This window comes from Bos javanicus, chromosome 18 (assembly GCF_032452875.1).
Source record: "Bos javanicus breed banteng chromosome 18, ARS-OSU_banteng_1.0, whole genome shotgun sequence".
Lineage (NCBI taxonomy): Eukaryota > Metazoa > Chordata > Mammalia > Artiodactyla > Bovidae > Bos > Bos javanicus.
Genome location: NC_083885.1, coordinates 54962960 through 54979399, shown reverse-complemented (window position 1 = coordinate 54979399; position 16440 = coordinate 54962960). Strand labels below are relative to the sequence as shown.

The 16440-nt window shown below is 48.1% G+C and overlaps 1 protein-coding gene across 1 annotated transcript; it reads left to right on the top strand.

Annotated features, from left to right (window-relative positions):
- Window positions 1–3590: 3590 nt before the first annotated feature.
- CABP5 (calcium binding protein 5) lies at window positions 3591–12805 on the top strand. The gene is made up of 6 exons (XM_061388857.1): window positions 3591–3760; window positions 5770–5800; window positions 6306–6449; window positions 7383–7492; window positions 9942–10089; window positions 12246–12805. The coding sequence occupies exons 1-6, from the start codon at window positions 3674–3676 to the stop codon at window positions 12269–12271; spliced, it is 546 nt and encodes a 181-aa protein (XP_061244841.1). The 5' UTR covers window positions 3591–3673; the 3' UTR covers window positions 12272–12805.
- The last annotated feature ends 3635 nt before the right edge of the window (window positions 12806–16440 follow it).

Sequence of the window (16440 nt, the reverse complement as noted above, 5' to 3'; positions counted from 1 at the left end):
TGGACAGAGGTGCCTGGCGGGCTACAGTCCACAGGGTTGCAAAGTGTCGGACACGACGCAGCAACTGAGCCCACATGCACGTGCAACCGTGGGTGTGATGGCTGGAGCTGGGGCTGCCACTTTGTGATCATGAGGAACAAGCCAGGAGCGTCACAGAGAAAGTCGCCCTGACAACCGTTAACCAGTGAACCGAGGGCGGCAGCTGCCTAACTGGACCTTCTTGTCATGGGGGTGGGGTGGGGATGGAAGAAAAAAAATAACTAAATTCCATTGTGATCACACCACTGTACAAATGGGGTTTGTTTCTTGTAGTTAAGAGTTCTACCTTAAAGCATTGGCAAATTAATGTACCTCTATATTTATCATGTTTAAGTAAAATACTAAGTGTTAAATATTGTATGTCTGGGGATCCCAGTGACCATCCCTGCGTGGAGTCCTGAGGTTCCCTTAGGCACGGAACAGGGTCTTTCTGAGGAAACTGGGACCAAGGACACTTCCCCCCCACCCCACACCCCTGCAGGGCTCCCGTAAACACACTCCTCAAGCACCCATGACTGCCCGTGTCCCTCTGCCAGGGCTGGGCAGGGATCTTCTCACTCACTAGTGACCCTTATGAAACCCCTGCTAGGGAGATGCTTTCATTATCCCCATTAAGCAGATGAGAACACTGAGGCACAGGATGTGAGTTATTTGCCCCAGGTCTACCATCGAGGGAGTGGAGGGCCAGGGTTTGGCCTGGGCAGTCTGCACTCAGCCCCCAACTGTAGTGCCTGGCGGCGAGCCCCGTGTGCTGCTACAGGGTGGGGAACCTTATCTCACGGGCAGAGAAGGGACCTGGTAAGGTCTAGGGGTGAAAAGATCACGTTGGAGTACCCGGACCCTGAAGAGATGACCCTGGAGCTGAGGGGAGTGGTGGAGACCATGTTCTGATGACACCCAATTCCTCCTAAAAATCATTGGAACCCATCGGGAGAAGATGCTTAGAGCTGGGCTCTGGGGAGAGTCGGCGGGCGGGCAGTCAGGGAGGTTTGAAGGAAGAAAAACTCATCATAATTGCATATGAGTTGGAATGCATCATTTTGATTTGCTACATTACTGATGACCTTCATTTTAACTATTTAAGAAAGTATCCCCCATTATAAAGTGACTCTCTTTTGAAATTAGTACTTTGTACGTGTGTGTGTGATAAGTCGCTTCAGTCACATCTGACTCTTTGCTACCTTAATGGACTGTAGCCTGCCAGACTTCTCTGTCCATGGGGATTCTCCAGGCAAGAATACTGGAGTGGGTTGCCATGCCCTCCAGGGGATCTTCCCAACCCAGAGATCAAACCCATGTCTCTTTGTCTCCTGCATTGGCAGGAGGCTTCTTCACCACTAGTGCCACCTGGGAAGCCCAGTATTTTGAGTGGAGGTGCCTTAAGCTATCCATGTGTTATCAAACTTTTGATATTTGTACAGACTCCTGGTTCCCTATTTATCTGATATAGTTTGTTATTATTTTGATTTTCAAATTGCCCATCAAATGGCCAGTGGCGCTTCTTCAAGCTTCTTTTGTTGTTTAGTCACTAAGTCGTGTCCAACTCTTTTGAGACCCCATGGACTGTAGTCCACCAAGCTTGTCTGTCCATGGGATTCTCCAGGCAAGAATCCTGGAGTAGGTTGCCATTTCCGTCTCCAGTCGGGATCGAACCTGAGTCTCCTGCAGTGGCAGGCAGTTTCTTTACCACTGAGCCGCCAGGGAAGCCCTTGTGTTCTTTTGGCATGCCCCCATAACTCTTTGAGCACATTCCTGCTTTACGGCGCAAGAAGACATAAATTTTAGGCTCATCTTATAATACTTGTCTTGCCCCAGACCTGAAATCAGCCATTGCTTCCAGGAGTCTTGGTAGCTGTTTGGTGAAGAATGGTCAAGGTCTGGAAGCTAGAGGTGTTCATTAATACTAGGGTGCGTCCTCTTAGCTAGAGAATATATGTTCCCGAGTTCCTACACACACAGACATGTCTGTGTTTATTTGTATGTGTGCGTGCTGAGTTGCTTCAGTCGTACGCGACTCTGTGCGACCCCATAGACTGTAGCCCACCAGGCTCCTTTGTCTGTGGGGATTCTCCAGGCAAGATTAGTGGAGTGAGTTGTGGTGCCTTCCTCCAGGGGGATCTTCCCGACCCAGGGGTCGTAACTGAGTCTCTTACATTCTTCTGCTTTGGAACGCAGGCATGTTTTACGACTAGCGTGCCACCTGGGAAAGCTGTTTATTTGTGTATCCCTTCCTATATATTGAAGTCCATGAGTGTATAACAGTGCCTCCAGTTCCAATCCAACACCATAGAGCTTGTTCTACCTTTTTCCTTTCTGTATTAAAAACTCCCTTTTCCAGCAGCGACAAACCCGATTCCTATTATCCTTAGTATAATCCCGTGTGTAACCAATCTCCCTTCTCCTTTGCTATCTGCTCCTGTGGGGACGCCTTTCTCGCCATGATCTGGCTTCAACACCCTGCACACGCCACCTCCATGAGTGGATATCTTCACTCTGCTCACAGTGCAAACCTTTACCCTAGGTGATGTGATACCCGCGTGTAGATAAACCTTGTCACCCAGTTCATGCTCCAGTATCCCGCACCAGGCTGCTCTTCCATGGGTTCATCCTCACCTTCCCAGGCCCCAACACTCTGGGCCATGCAATCCTTATCGCCTGCAAACCCACCCACTTTTATTTATTTATTTTTGTCTACACCACGTGGCACTTGGGATCTCAGTTCCCCAAAAAAGGATCGAAACTGTGCCCCCTGCAGTGGAAACCCAGGGTCTTAAATTCCCCCACCAGGGAAGTCTTGGCCTCTGACTACCCACGTCAGCGTGGATGCCTACCTTGCTCCTCCTGCCCTGAAATGTTCAGGAAGCAAGGAAGGGAAGAGATGAGCAGAGGAAGGGCAAACACCACCCTCCTGGCTCACTGGAAAAGACCCTGGTGCTGGGAAAGGTTGGGGGCAGAAGGTGAAGAGGGCAACAGAGGATGAGATGATTGGATGGCATCACCGATTCAACGGACATGAACTTGGGCAAACTCGGGGAGACGGTGAGGGACAGGAAAGCCTGGCGTGCTGCAGTCCATGGGGGTCTCGAAGAGTTGGACGCGACTTGGCAACTGAACCGGCCGCTATACATGCCTATTCCCAAAGTCAGGCTGTCACGTGATGTTCACATTCTGCTCATTTACTCACGTTCCTGGCTTACTCCAGAGCTCCTGGAAGCCAGGGGCCGTGTGCTCTCCATCCTCACTTGCATAGAGGCCAGCAGAGGCCAGGCTTAGGCCGATCACGCCACATGCCTGCTGGAACGTTGTATGAATGGATGCCCTCTGCCCTAATCCTCATTTTTGAAACCATCCTTCCAATTCTATTCTGGGGATAAAAGGTCAAAGCCTGACACTGGCTCCCTCGCCCCAACCTCCAGTCTCCCTCAAGCCAGATGGGGAGGCAGGAACAGCTGTGATCCCTCCCCAACTTGAGAAGAGATTTCCCACCCAGCTGTCACAGCCCCTAGGGAGCCAGGGTGACCGGGGGAGAGGCAGGCAGACTTGGCCGAGGACTGGCGGAGAAGCAAAGGAGGCTGAGCCACCAAAGGGGGACCCGAAGTTGGGGGTGGGGGCGGCGTCTTGAGATTGGAGCCTGATGAGTTCCACCTTGACACCGTCCATGCAGTTTCCCATGGGCCCTGCCTGCATCTTCCTAAGAAAAGGCATCGCGGAGAAACAGCGGGTGAGGCTGGGGGCAATGGGGAAGGACGGTGGGAAGGGCAGAGGGAGCTGGGATGCCGGGAAGAGAAGGGCTGTGACCGGTACGGTGGAAGAAGGGAAGGGGGGTAGAGCATGAACTGAGAAGGTTAAAGAATCCCAGGCAGCATGGTGGGGACATGTGGGTCAGGGAAGGGAGGGTGAAATCAGAAGTCAGGACCGAAAGGTGGAAGATGAAAGAGGAGACAAAAGGGGAACTGGGGTGACGTCACTGTTGACCAACATCATTCTTTTCTATGGACACCATAGTGATGCCAGTGACGATGGTGGTGGGGATAACAGTAGCTGCCGTTTATCATTTTTTAATTTGTGCTGGGTCTTAGTTGTAGCATGTGGGATCTAGTTCCCTGACCAGGGATCAAATCTGGCCCCCATGCATTGACATCACGGAGTCTTAGCCACTGGATCACCAGGGAAGTCTGTAGTTGCCACCTAAGTCATTGCTGTGTGCCCAAACTTGTGCAAAGTGTTTTGTATTCTTGATATTATTTAATCCTCACAATCAATGACTCATGAGGTCCGTAATACCTTCATTCCCATTTTATAGATGTGGAAGGTAAGGCTGTGAGTCATGAAGTAGGTTGCTTTAAGCTTTGACAATTAGTAAATGGCAGGGCCAGAACCGTTTGATTCCAATGGGCATGTTTTTCACTGTTAGTCTTTAAGACTAAGTGTGGTGTTGGAGAAGATTCTTGAGAGTTCCTTGGACTGCAAGGAGATCCACCCAGTCCATCCTAAAGGAGACCAGTCCTGGGTGTTCATTGGAAGGACTGATGCTGAGGCTGAAACTCCAATACTTTGGCCACCTCATATGAAGAGTTGACTCATTGGAAAAGACCCTGATGCTGGGATGGATTGGGGGCAGGAGGAGAAGGGGATGACAGAGGATGACATGGCTGGATGGCATCACCGACTCAATGCACATGAGTTTGGGTGAACTCTGGGAGTTGGTGATGGACAGGGAGGCCTGGCATGCTGTGATTCATGGGGTCGCAAAGAGTCAGACACGACTGAGCGACTGAACTGAACCGAACTGGGGGGAAAGTGAAAGTGTTAGTCGCTCTGTCATGTCTGACTCTTTGCGACCCATGAACTGTAGCCCGGCAGGCTCCTCTGTCCATGGAATTCTCCAGACAGGAATACTGGAGTGGGTTGCCATTCTCTTCTCCAGGGGATCTTCCCGACCCAGGGATTGAATCTGGGTCTCCTGCATTGTGGACAGATTACCTTCTGAGCTGCTAGGGAAGCCCCAGCTGGAGGGGGGAAGGGGATACTAAAAAAGAGAGGGTGGGAAAAAGTCTCCAAGGGTAAAGGGAGGTATGGGGGGTGAAAGAGGCCAGGGGTTGATGGAATTTCCCTGGGGAGGTGATTCAGGTATGTCCTGGTGTGGCTAGTGGCAATATGAAAGGGTTTCAGAAATTGGTCATGCTGGCTGTGCTCATCCTGCCTGGGAGCCACTGAACACAAGCTCTTACACCAAGGGATTCTCACCCAGCCACTTATGAGCTGTGTGAACTCAGACAGGTTCCTTAACCTCTCTGTTCCTCAGCTTGCTCTTAAGATGGGAATGGTATTTGGCTCAACCTCACAGGGTGGTTCTGAAGTTTAAATGAAATGCTTTTGGAAGCCTGGCACAGTTAGCACTCTGAATATGTTAACTGATTCTAAGTCTGACTTCTTCTCATCTGGAGGAGGAGATTGGATTCCATGGCCTCCAGGATCTGTTTTGGCACAATGGGATGGATGTCCACTGGGGAAAGGCAGGAGAAGAAAGACCAAGGTTCAAGGATGGAAGAGAGGAAATAGCCAGGGAAGGGGAGTCAGGAGGTGGGAGAAGGAAGGTAAGAAGGGTGGAGGGGAGGGAGAAGGGGGAAGAACCAGGGAAGGATGAGGATGAGACGTGTTTGGAGAAGTGAATATGGATCTCTGATTCTCTTTCCAAATCCTGCCCCAACCCCCTGCATTCCTTTCTAGGAAAGACCACTGGGACCAGATGAGATTGAAGGTAACACTTTCTCCCCCAGACATCCTCATATCACCATCCACCCATTCACCTGCCCTCTGTTCCTTTGTACATTTCGGTATAAATCCCTCGATGCAAAAATTGTACATCACTCTCACTTCCCACTCAACTGTGATTTTGGGGCAGTTTAAGTACTTCCCAAAGTGTTCAGAAGCCATCCTGACCCCCAAGTGTCTCAGAGACCCATGAATGATGCCTGAGTTTTAAGGATGAGTCCAAAATTGTTCTTTTTTTTTTTTTTTTTGGTGGTTTTGATTTCTCATTACTTCACCCAACAATGTGAAGGACTTCAGTGCTATCATTTAGTGGTCTCGGGAATTAGTCCTCTTGCTAACACACTTCCTATATCTCTCCTTTTGGACATTTTTACGATGTATTCTTTTTTGAGGAGTCTTGAGTTGGTGCCTCATTGACAGTTTCAAGGGATGCTCCTTTTCCCCAGTGACTGTTTCAAGTTGCCCCTAAGTTCTTGTCTCTTAACTTTCAGAGCTCCGGGAAGCATTTCTTGAGTTTGACAAGGACCGAGATGGGTTCATCTCTTGTAAGGATTTGGGGAATCTTATGAGGACAATGGGTTACATGCCCACAGAGATGGAACTGATTGAACTGGGCCAGCAGATCCGGATGAACTGTGAGGCTTGGGGGTGGGAGGAATGACCGGGCTTTGGGGGAGGGTTAAGAGTGAAGTTAGGAAGGGTATGGAGGTTGAGGGTAGAGTTGGAGATGGGGAGGAGGGAAGCAGGGCTAGACGTCTGGAAGAAAACAGCTCCGACTGTACCTAGAGAGGCAGCATTTGAAGTGGCTAAAAGGGTGATTTTTAAGATAGATTTGGGTTCAAGTCTCAGTTGTGTTGTTTACTAGTTGCAGTCATTATGAGAAGCGGAGTTAGCCCCCAATCTTGAATCTCAGTTTCCCCATCCACGCAGTGAAGATGTTATCACTCCTTACCTAGTGAGACTGTAGAAAGGAAGGGATAAATATGTTAATACAGGTAAAGGCTTAGCCTCCAGTAAATGCTGATTAAATATAGGTCATTGCTATCACCACTAAGATTCATCAGTGGAGTGCAGGATTGGACCTGTATTTGATCCCGAAAACACACTTGGAGTTGGAGCCTAATGTTGCTGAGTAATGTAACAAAAAGATGGGTCTTTAGGTGGAGACCAGAGTTGATTTTGTGATTGACAAGATTGCTCCTGGGCTTGCATCTGAGCATGTTGCTGTAAACAAGACCGAATTCAAGGAGATTCGCCTCTGGAAGGGATTTGGTGCTCATTTAATTCATACTCTCTCTTCTCCAGATCTGCAGATGAGGGAGCCTAGATCTGAACCAATCAAGAGATTTTTCCTAAGGTCGCATCAATAGGTAGTTACTTCCACTGTACGGCCCGCTCCTGTTCAGATGAGAAGATCAAGAGGGCTTGAGTTGGCTGAAAGAGGGAGCTCTTAGAAGGCAGAGAGATTGGAGCAGATCTGTTTCCTGAACAGAGTTGAAGGGCAAAGTGAGGGAATGGAAGGTTCGGGGCGTACAAAGTCTCACTAGACCTGCCTCTTTTGTCCCCAGTGGGTGGCCGTGTAGATTTTGACGACTTTGTGGAGCTGATGACCCCCAAATTGCTTGCAGAAACGGCTGGGATGATTGGTGTCCAGGAGATGCGAGACGCTTTCAAGGAAGTGAGTTTCCTAATGTTGGAGGTGGTGGAAGGAGACCCCAGGGGTCTATGATTAGTCATTAATGGGGGACAAAAGCCTAGTGGCTCAGCGGTAAAGAACCCACCTGCCAATGAGTGAGACTTGCGATATGTCCATATGCATATATATAACTGTATTTAATTTTGGTTAATTTCTATTAAGTTCATTTCTATTTGTAGTCAATGGAATATAATTTCAGTTCATTTAAATCTGAAAATGAATACTCAAAGCAATTATTGGAAAACTTTGATTTGGAACAACTGGGTGTGCCAATCTACTTTCTCAACTATGAATTTCACCAAACTTAAACACAAATCAGGTATTTCTTGCAACATTTGGTGTCTGAATTGAGGTGTGCGCTGAGTGTGAAATACACGCTGGGTTAAGGTTTAGTGTTTTAGATTAAGCGTCCTCGGGAGCTGGGTATGTTAACTAGCCATGCTAAGGACATAGAATTCAGTATGGTGTTATACTAAGTCTTATGAAATACAGCACTGAAAGAATATAACAGCTTTTCAGCAACTATGAAGCTGGGGAGATTCCAAATGGGAGAAAAACATCTGATTTCATTGTCCTCCCAGCCTTCTCTGAAGCCCATCAATAAAATGGTTTAATGCCAGAAAAAAAAACCAAGAATGTAAAATAGCTCATTAATAAATTTAAAAAGATGTTTTATTTATTTACTTGGCCATTCTGTGGGGCAAGTGGGATCTTAGTTCCCAGCCAGGGCTCAAACCCAGGCCCCCTGCGGTAGGAGCTCAGTGTCTTAACCACTGGACCACCAGGGAAGGCCCTGTTAATACTTTTTAAATTGATTACATGCTGAAATGATATTTTAAAGTAAAATCAATTATAAAAAATTCCACTTGTTCCCTTAAAATGTGTGTGGTGGCGGGATGGCTGCTGGAAGAATTTGAAATTACCTGCAAGGTTCCTGTATTTCTTCCGGACAGTGCACTGCTCTAGGGGAAATCAGATCTCAGGATTAGGAAGCAGCAGGTAGGGATGCTGAAAGGCAGGAGGGCGTGTCTGAGGAAGAGCAGGAAGCCTGTCCTATTTGGAGAGGCAGGAGCTGGAGAGAGAGGAGGATGAGATAAACAAAGTCTCAGAGGTGCTGAAGGCAGGTCCCCATCCCATAGGAGGTGCCTGTTGTGCAGCGGTGGCAGGATTTTCTTCTGGGTGGGATAGGAAGCCACTGGAGGATTTAAGCTAGGGAGGGACTAACCAGTTGGTATTTCTTGTTTTTAATAATTTTTATTATTTTTTTGCCACACCACGTGGCACCTGGGCTCTTAGTGCCTGACCGGGGATCGAACCCATGCCCCCTGCAGTGGAAGAGTGGAGTCCTAACCACCGGATCACCAGGGAAGTCCCTGACTGGTGTTTTAAATGAACTTGAATGTCAAATTCTGATGGGAAGAGAACAGATTATGTAGGACCACAGCGGCAGCTGGAACCAGAGAGGAGGCTGTTGGCCATGGTCCCGGCAGGAGAGCGTTGTGGTTTGAACCCTGTTAGCATCGGTGTAGCCGGAGGACAGTTGGCTCCCAGACATGTTTGGACATAGGACTGACATTCTAAGACTTTCTAGTAGGTTAAAGGTGTGCAGGGACTTCGCTGGTGGTCCGGTGGTCATTACTCTGCGCTTCCACCCCGACCTGCGCCATCTGGTCGGGGAACCCAAGTCCTGCAGGCAGTGCGATGTAGCCAAAATTTTTTTTAAAAAAGGTGTGCAGCGTCCCAAGGGGTAAGCATGGAGCAGGGAACAAGAGTCCTTGAACCTGCCTTTAAGGAGCTGACATTTAGCAGATGATGTACCAAACCTCTTAACTGAGTGTTATTTTGGGCCACAAGTTGAGGGATCTTAGTTTTTCCAGCAGGGATTGAGCCCCAAACACCAAGTCCTAACCCCTGGAACCACCAGGAAATGCCTCTCTCTCTCTCTTTTTAAAAATTTTTATTGCAGTATCATTGATTTACAATGTTGTGTTAGTTTCTGTAAACAGTCAGGTCATTCAATTAGAGTGTGTTTGTTGCTCAGTGAGTCTGACTCTGCGACCCCATGGACTGTAGCCTGCCAGGCTCCTCGGTCCATGGGATTTCCCAGACAAGAATACTGGAGTGGGTAGCCATGCCCTCCTCCAGGGGATCTTCCTGCCCCAGGGATTGAACCCAGGTGTCCTGAACCTCAGGTGGATTCTTTACCATCTGAGCCACCTTATACAAATATGTATATATATATATACGTTCTTTTTAAAAACATTCTCTTCCATTATAGGTTATTACAAGATATTGAGTTAGTTCCTTGTGCTGTACAGCGGGTCCTTGCTGTTTATCTTTAGCTGAGTTCTTGACTCACAGGAAGTGATCAATAAACACTATTATTATTGTAGTTGTTGTGGTTAATACTGTTCCCTGTGCTCCGCTTCAGTTTGATGCCAACGGAGACGGGGAGATCACGCTGGGGGAGCTGCAGCAAGCCATGCAGAGGCTCTTGGGAGACAAGCTCACGTCCCAGGAGATCTCCGAGGTGGTCCAGGAAGCCGACATTAATGGAGATGGCACCGTCGACTTTGAAGGTGACGCTGTGTGGGAACAGACACCCCTAGGGGAGATACCCCTATCTCCCCGGGGTGATTTTTTTTCCAAGTTAGCCATTCCTTCTCATTCTCCCTCAGTTTGAAGTTGGAGGAGGCAGCGTTAGATTTTGGAACTGTTTGTTGCCTCACTTTCTCCCCATGTCATTTCCAAAAGCTCATGCCTCTCACCTCTCCTTGATTAATATCTGCACTTGGCCACTCCTTGGAACAGCCTGTCCAGAAGCCGATTCTGACTCCACCTTTCCCATCCCTTCCTTGTTTCCTGGGCACCTTTGTCATAGGAACAGAAACTCCCATCCAAAGGAGGGTGGACTGGTTTGTTGCTGGGACGCTGGGGTCAGATTCATGGGGTTCAAGCTGAGGATCATCTTTTACTAATGATGTGGTCTTATCCCAGTCACTTTCTCTCCTTCAGTGTCGGATTTCACATCTGCAAAATGGGGGTAAGGATGACGCCTTTCTCCCAAAGTTTTAGCGAAAAGCTAAAAGAAATTGTGCACTGCAGACTCCTCTGCTTGTGTGCTGTCTGGAGCAGCCTTCATCTTTTCACTGGTTAAGCCTCAGTTATGCCCCTGGATGGTGCCCCCTCCCTATCTTTCTTGCCAGGCTTGGCATCCCTGAGCTCCCATAACACCCACGGCCGCCTCTGCGGTGATGCTGACACATGACATCATGATAGCTTCCAATCGTTGATTACCTGTTTCCTTCTGAGGCCACAGACGAAATGGTTCATCATTATACCACAGTTCCTGGCACAGAGTTCAACACGTGTATTGAGTGATTGGGCTTTCCGGGTGGTCCTAGTGGTAAAGAACCTGCCTGCCGATGCAGGAGACGTGGGAGACGCAGGTTCTATCCCTGCATCAGGAAGACTCCTGGAGGAGGAAATGGCAACCTGCTCCAGTATTCTGGACTGGAAAATTCTTGCCAGAGGAGCCTGCTGGGTACAGTCCATGGGGTCACGAAAGAGCCAGACACGACTGAGTGACTGAGGACACACACATTGAGTGATTGAATAAATAAGAAAGATTGGAGGCTTAAGAGGAAGGGATGGGGGTCATTTCTGTGGGAGATGCAAGTAGGGCATGCCAGGGTCTCACTGTGACATTCTCTGGTGCAAAAATTTCAGCATCTGACTGCTGCCTATAAGGCAAAAGTCTAAAATTCTTAGTTTGCTATTCAAATGCACCCATGATGCCCCATAGTAGACATCAATGAAAAATCTGGAAGAGGTAGAATTTTTGAGGAACTAGACCCTCGGGTCAACTACAGGCAAGAGAAGGACAGATGAGCCTTGAGACCTGGGTGGGACCAATAAGCTCCCCTGACATTGAGTCGAAGCAAAGTCAGGTACAACCTGGGTCCCTTCCAGGGTTCTCCACTCGCCATCTACATGGTCCCAGGCACACTGGCCAACCTCACCAGCCTCAGCTTGCTTATCTGTTAAATGGTATTTAACTCTCCCAGATTGGTTGAAAAGATGAAATCAGAGACTCACAATGACTAATTATTGAACTCTGACTGTGTCTTCTAAGCATTATAGTGTTAAACCATCTGTAAGATCTTATAAGGTAAATAGCAGAAATCGAGGTGTAGAGGGATCAAGTCGTTCATTTCCCAAAGATCTTGTGGTTTCTGACATGTAGTAAGGGCTGAAAAAATTAATGACAGCTGCTCTTACAAACAGGTGCCTCTCTTGGTGGGGGAGGGAAAATCTGGAGCTTGGGATTAATCACACACTAATATATATAATATATATGAAAGAGATAAATACTAAGGACCTACTGTAGAGCACAGCGAACTCTACTCAGTATTCTGGAATAACCTGTATGGGTAAAGAATCTGAAAAAGAATGAATATATCTGTGTGTATAGTTGAATCACTTTGCTGTACACCTGAAATTAACATTGTAAATCAGCTGTGTGTGTGCTTGCTAAGTCGCTTCACTCGTGTCTGACTCTTTGTGACCCCATGGACTGGAGCCCGCCAGGCTCCCCTGCCCATGGGGATTCTCCAGGCACAAATACTGGAGAGGGTTGCCACGACCTTCTCCATAAATCAACTGTTCTTCAACAATTAAAAAAAAAAACCACACAAATGCCTATTCTGCCTCACCATAAATTTTGTTTCTGCAGAGTTTGTGAAGATGATGTCTCGTTGAGGAGGTCCTGGGATCCCCAGCCTCTCTCCACCCGCTCAACGTGGATCAAGTCGTGGTGGAGGGGAGGACCACGTGCCCCACGGGCCCTCCAGAGAGAGAGGGTGGGCGGGTGGGTGGAGACTGGTATTGCAGCGGTGTGGATTGAGGGTAGCCTAGAAACGATAGCTTTGGCCAGATGGGGTGGTGTTACATCCCTGGAACTAGATTAAGGAGGAAGAGGTCTGTGTGAACAGTACTGGGGTCTCCTTGCCACTCCCCCAAATCCCAAAGAAAGACTAATGACATCTTTCAGCTCGTAATCCTAAATCCTTCCAACCTGGCAGGGTCTCTTCTCCCACTTCCTCTGGGTGAAAATAGTCTTTTCTCCTGTTTGATTCAGAAAGTTCAACACAGCGTCTACCTTTCCCCCTTCTTACTTCAGCTGCCTTGAATCCCCTCAGTTTCTTCCTCTTGGTCTAAGAAGGCACGTCCATCATGAGGCTAGAAACAGGGTTCTTGATGAGACTGAGTTTGGAAAGGGTTAATTAAAGAGGCATCCACGTGAACCTACCCCCCCACCCCACCCCTGCCCAACTTGATTTCCTGGAAGCACAGTATCTTTTCATCTCTCTAGCCCCCGACTTCCTTCTCCTTGTGTCAGATACTCTGGTCACCGAATTAAATCACAAATCTGGATTATCAAGGTTTAGAGCAAGCTGATCCCCCAGGGGATTAGCTCCCCTTGAAACGACATCATGCAAAGAGAGAGAGGATGGACACCTCCAAATCCTTGGCTCAGCCAGGTCTCCACGAAGCCATTCCTGGAAGCCCCCTGCCTCTGCATCGGTCTGCCCTGGGCCGTACAGAGATAGTCCCTCTGTTAGACTGGAAGTCAGTTCTCTCCCTCATCCCCTGACCCTGATCTGCATTAGAAATTGGAAAGATATATTCCTTCTTACCTCTGCCTTTGGTAATCCCAAGGTCCTCCAAATAAAGAGCTCATTTGAAACCTCCTTCAATTATTTATTCTTAATTAATTGGCAAGCCAGGTCTTAGTTGAGGCATGAAAGATCTTTAGTTGCAGCGTGTGGGATCTGGTTTCCTGACTGGGGATCGAACCTGGGTCTCCTGCACTGGGAGCGTGGAGTCCTATCCTCTGGGTGTGTGCTCAGTCACTTCAGTCGTCTCCAGTTCTTTGTGACCCAATGGACTGTAGCCCGCCAGGCTCCTCTGTCCATGGGATTTTCCAGGTGAGAATACTGGAGTGGGTTGCCATTTCCTTCTCCAGGGGATCTTCCCAACTGAGGGTTCGAACAGGAGTCTCCTGAGTCTCCTGCATTGGGAGACAGATTTCTTTTACCACTGAGCCACCTGGGACGCCCCCTTATCCACCTGGGAAGTCCCTCTTTTGCACCTTTAAAGTCCTAAGAATAGACCTGGAGAATGCCTCGCCTAGTTCAATAATAGTCTCCTTTTAGAAAATTTTAATTTAAATTTTAAAAAGTGGAATCAGAATAATGTTTCCTAAGTTCGCTGCGGCCATGCTGTTTTGCCATTCTTCACTATCCCAAGACTATTTTATGTTTTTTCTTTTATTTTCTTCATTCCTTCCTTTCTTTCTTTCCCCCTTCCACCTTTAATGTATTCAGCAGCAACGTCTGAAGTGCCTGCTATGTGCCAGACATTTTTCCAAGCATGAGGAAAAATGAGGCTATAACAGTGAATAAAATAGCCCTGAACTCTAGATTCAAGAAGCTTCCATTATAATATGAGGAGATAGACATAGAACAAAATAAATGAGTAAATATAATCATATCTAGAATGTTAGAAGGTGATGAGATGTGGAGCAAAAGGAGCAGAAATGGGTTGAAGGATGAGAAGGTTCTGGAGGTGGGGAAGGGTTGCATTCTGTGTAGGCACATCAGGGAGTTTATGGAGCCCTGGGGGCACGTCTGGGAAAGGGCAATTCAGACATGACAGAGTGCAAAAGCAAAGGCTCTGAGGCAGGAATTGCACCTGGAGTTCTGGAGGAATTGCAAGGAGACCAGGGTGACTGGAGAGGGGTAGATGGTTTGGGGTCTGAGTGGATCAGGAGTCAACTCATGCAAGTATGCATTTTTAGAGGCTATTTTGAGGACCTTGGAGGGTACGGAGCAGAGAAGTGATGTTGTCCATATCCCATTTAACAGGTGACTTTAACCTCCTGTCTTACCCATCACAGCCCATCTCTACACTCATCGATTCACCCATCCAATCATTCCTGCACCTGCTTAAACATAATACTTGCTGAGTCCCTGATATGTGCCTGGCACTGTTCCAAGTGATGGGAATAGAGCAAGGATAAGTTACTTGACCTCAAGAAGCTTGTAGTCTAGAGCCCCACAAGCCAATGGGATCTCCCGGTGATAATGGAAATACTCTAGAGTTGCTGCACCATCCAATACGGTAGCCACCAGCTATGTGTCGCTATTGAGTATTAGATGTGGTGAGGCTGAGAATCTGGGCGTCATTTTATTTTTATTTCAGTAAGTTAATAACATTTTCTTGATACATTATTGATTTTACGAATTACTTGTTAAATTTATATAGCCCCATGTGGCTGGCTAAGTTGCTTCAGTCGAGTCTGACTCTTCACAACCCTATGGATGGTAGCCCGCCAGGCTCCTCCATCCATGGGATTCTCCAGGCAAGAATACTGGAGTGGGTAGCCTATCCCTTCTCCAGGGGATCTTGCCAACTCAGGAATCGAACCAGGGTCTCCTGCATTGCAGGTGGATTCTTTACCAGCTGAGCTTCCAGGGAAGCCCCAGTGGACAGTCCATGTTCGCACTATGAGCCTGGGATTATTCTAGGTCCTGGAGATAGTTTAAAGTCTTTACTTTCTTGGAGCTTACAGTCTGATGTGAGGGAAGAAGACAAAAATGATCATTTAAGAGAAGTTCAGACTGGGATGAGTACTTTGAGGAAGTGGCGTGGGTATACCAAGAGAATTGGAGGGAAGGCACAAGGGTGGCTTAATTTACTGAAAAGGTCAGAAAGGGCACTTAGAGACGAGCTGTCTCCAGTTGGGTTCCCAGGGTTTCTCCCTTGTCTGAGAGTGGAGGAGAGCATAAAGGAGGTTTATCAAGCTGTATCCTTGGGATGCATACTTGGGAAGGAGCTAGGATTGAGCAGAGGGAGAAGCTGAACAATGGTGCAAGCTCAACAATCTCAGCGGAGTCCACAGGCGCTCTTGACCCAGCTCTTCCGAGTTGTCTCACTTGGGTTGAAACAGCTGGGTCTTTAAATCTGCCTGTGGTCAATTCTTGCATATGGACTGTCCTGGGGGAGGGCGTGAGCTCGGGCAAGGTAGGTCTCTCTGAAGCTAGGGACATCCCTGATTCTGATTTGACCACTGAAGGCTGCCTGCAGACAGCACTCCCCAGAGGTGTGCGGCAAGTCTTCTGTAGATCTGGTGACACACATCCCTCTCCATCACGGGACATTTCAGCAGAGACTGAACAAAGTGAGGAGCAGAGCGACAGAAGCTCAAGAGAGGAAGAGAACTGCAGCACCAGCAAGACAGAGGCTGGAGCGAGCTTGATGACTTCAAGGAACAGAGTAGCAGTTTGAGTGTAGTGAGTGAGGAGGTGGCGGGGCAGAGGTAGAAAATGAGACGTGGGAAAGCGCTAAACAAGGGACAGAGATGCGGGATCTGGGAACAGGCCGGTTACGCTTACTAGGGTGTTTTTATATGATTGACTGAAGATGTGTGCTCTGGCTGTTAAACTAAAGTGAAAAAGACCGTCTCTCACATCAATGCGACGTCATGTGAATGTAACGATCAGACTGGCAGTGAATGAGGCTGAATGGCTGAAATCTATTCCTAATGTCTGGCTGTGGTGAGGGACAATGGTCGTAGTTGCTCAGAGGGTTTTTCTGTTTTGCTTTTAAATATTTATTTTTGATGGCGACAGGTCTTCGTTGCTGTGTGTGGCCTTTCTCTAGTTGTGGTAAGCGGGGGCTACTCTTCATTGCAGTGCACGGGCTTCTCACCGCGGTGGCTTCTCTTGTTGCAGAGCACGGGCTCTGGAGCTCGGGCTTCAGTAGTTATGGCAAAGGGGTTTAATTGTTCTGGGGCATCTGGGGTCTTCCCGGACCAGGGATCCAACCGAGTCCCCTGCATTGGCAGGCAGATTCTTATCCACTGC

Coding starts and splice junctions, on each gene's coding strand:
- CABP5 (XM_061388857.1), top strand. CDS start 3,674: ATGAGTTCCACCTTGACACCGTCCATGCAGTTTCCCATGGGCCCTGCC. Junction 6,450..7,382: donor CCAGCAGATCCGGATGAACT/GTGAGGCTTGGG, acceptor TTTTGTCCCCAG/TGGGTGGCCGTGTAGATTTT. Junction 7,493..9,941: donor TGCGAGACGCTTTCAAGGAA/GTGAGTTTCCTA, acceptor GCTCCGCTTCAG/TTTGATGCCAACGGAGACGG.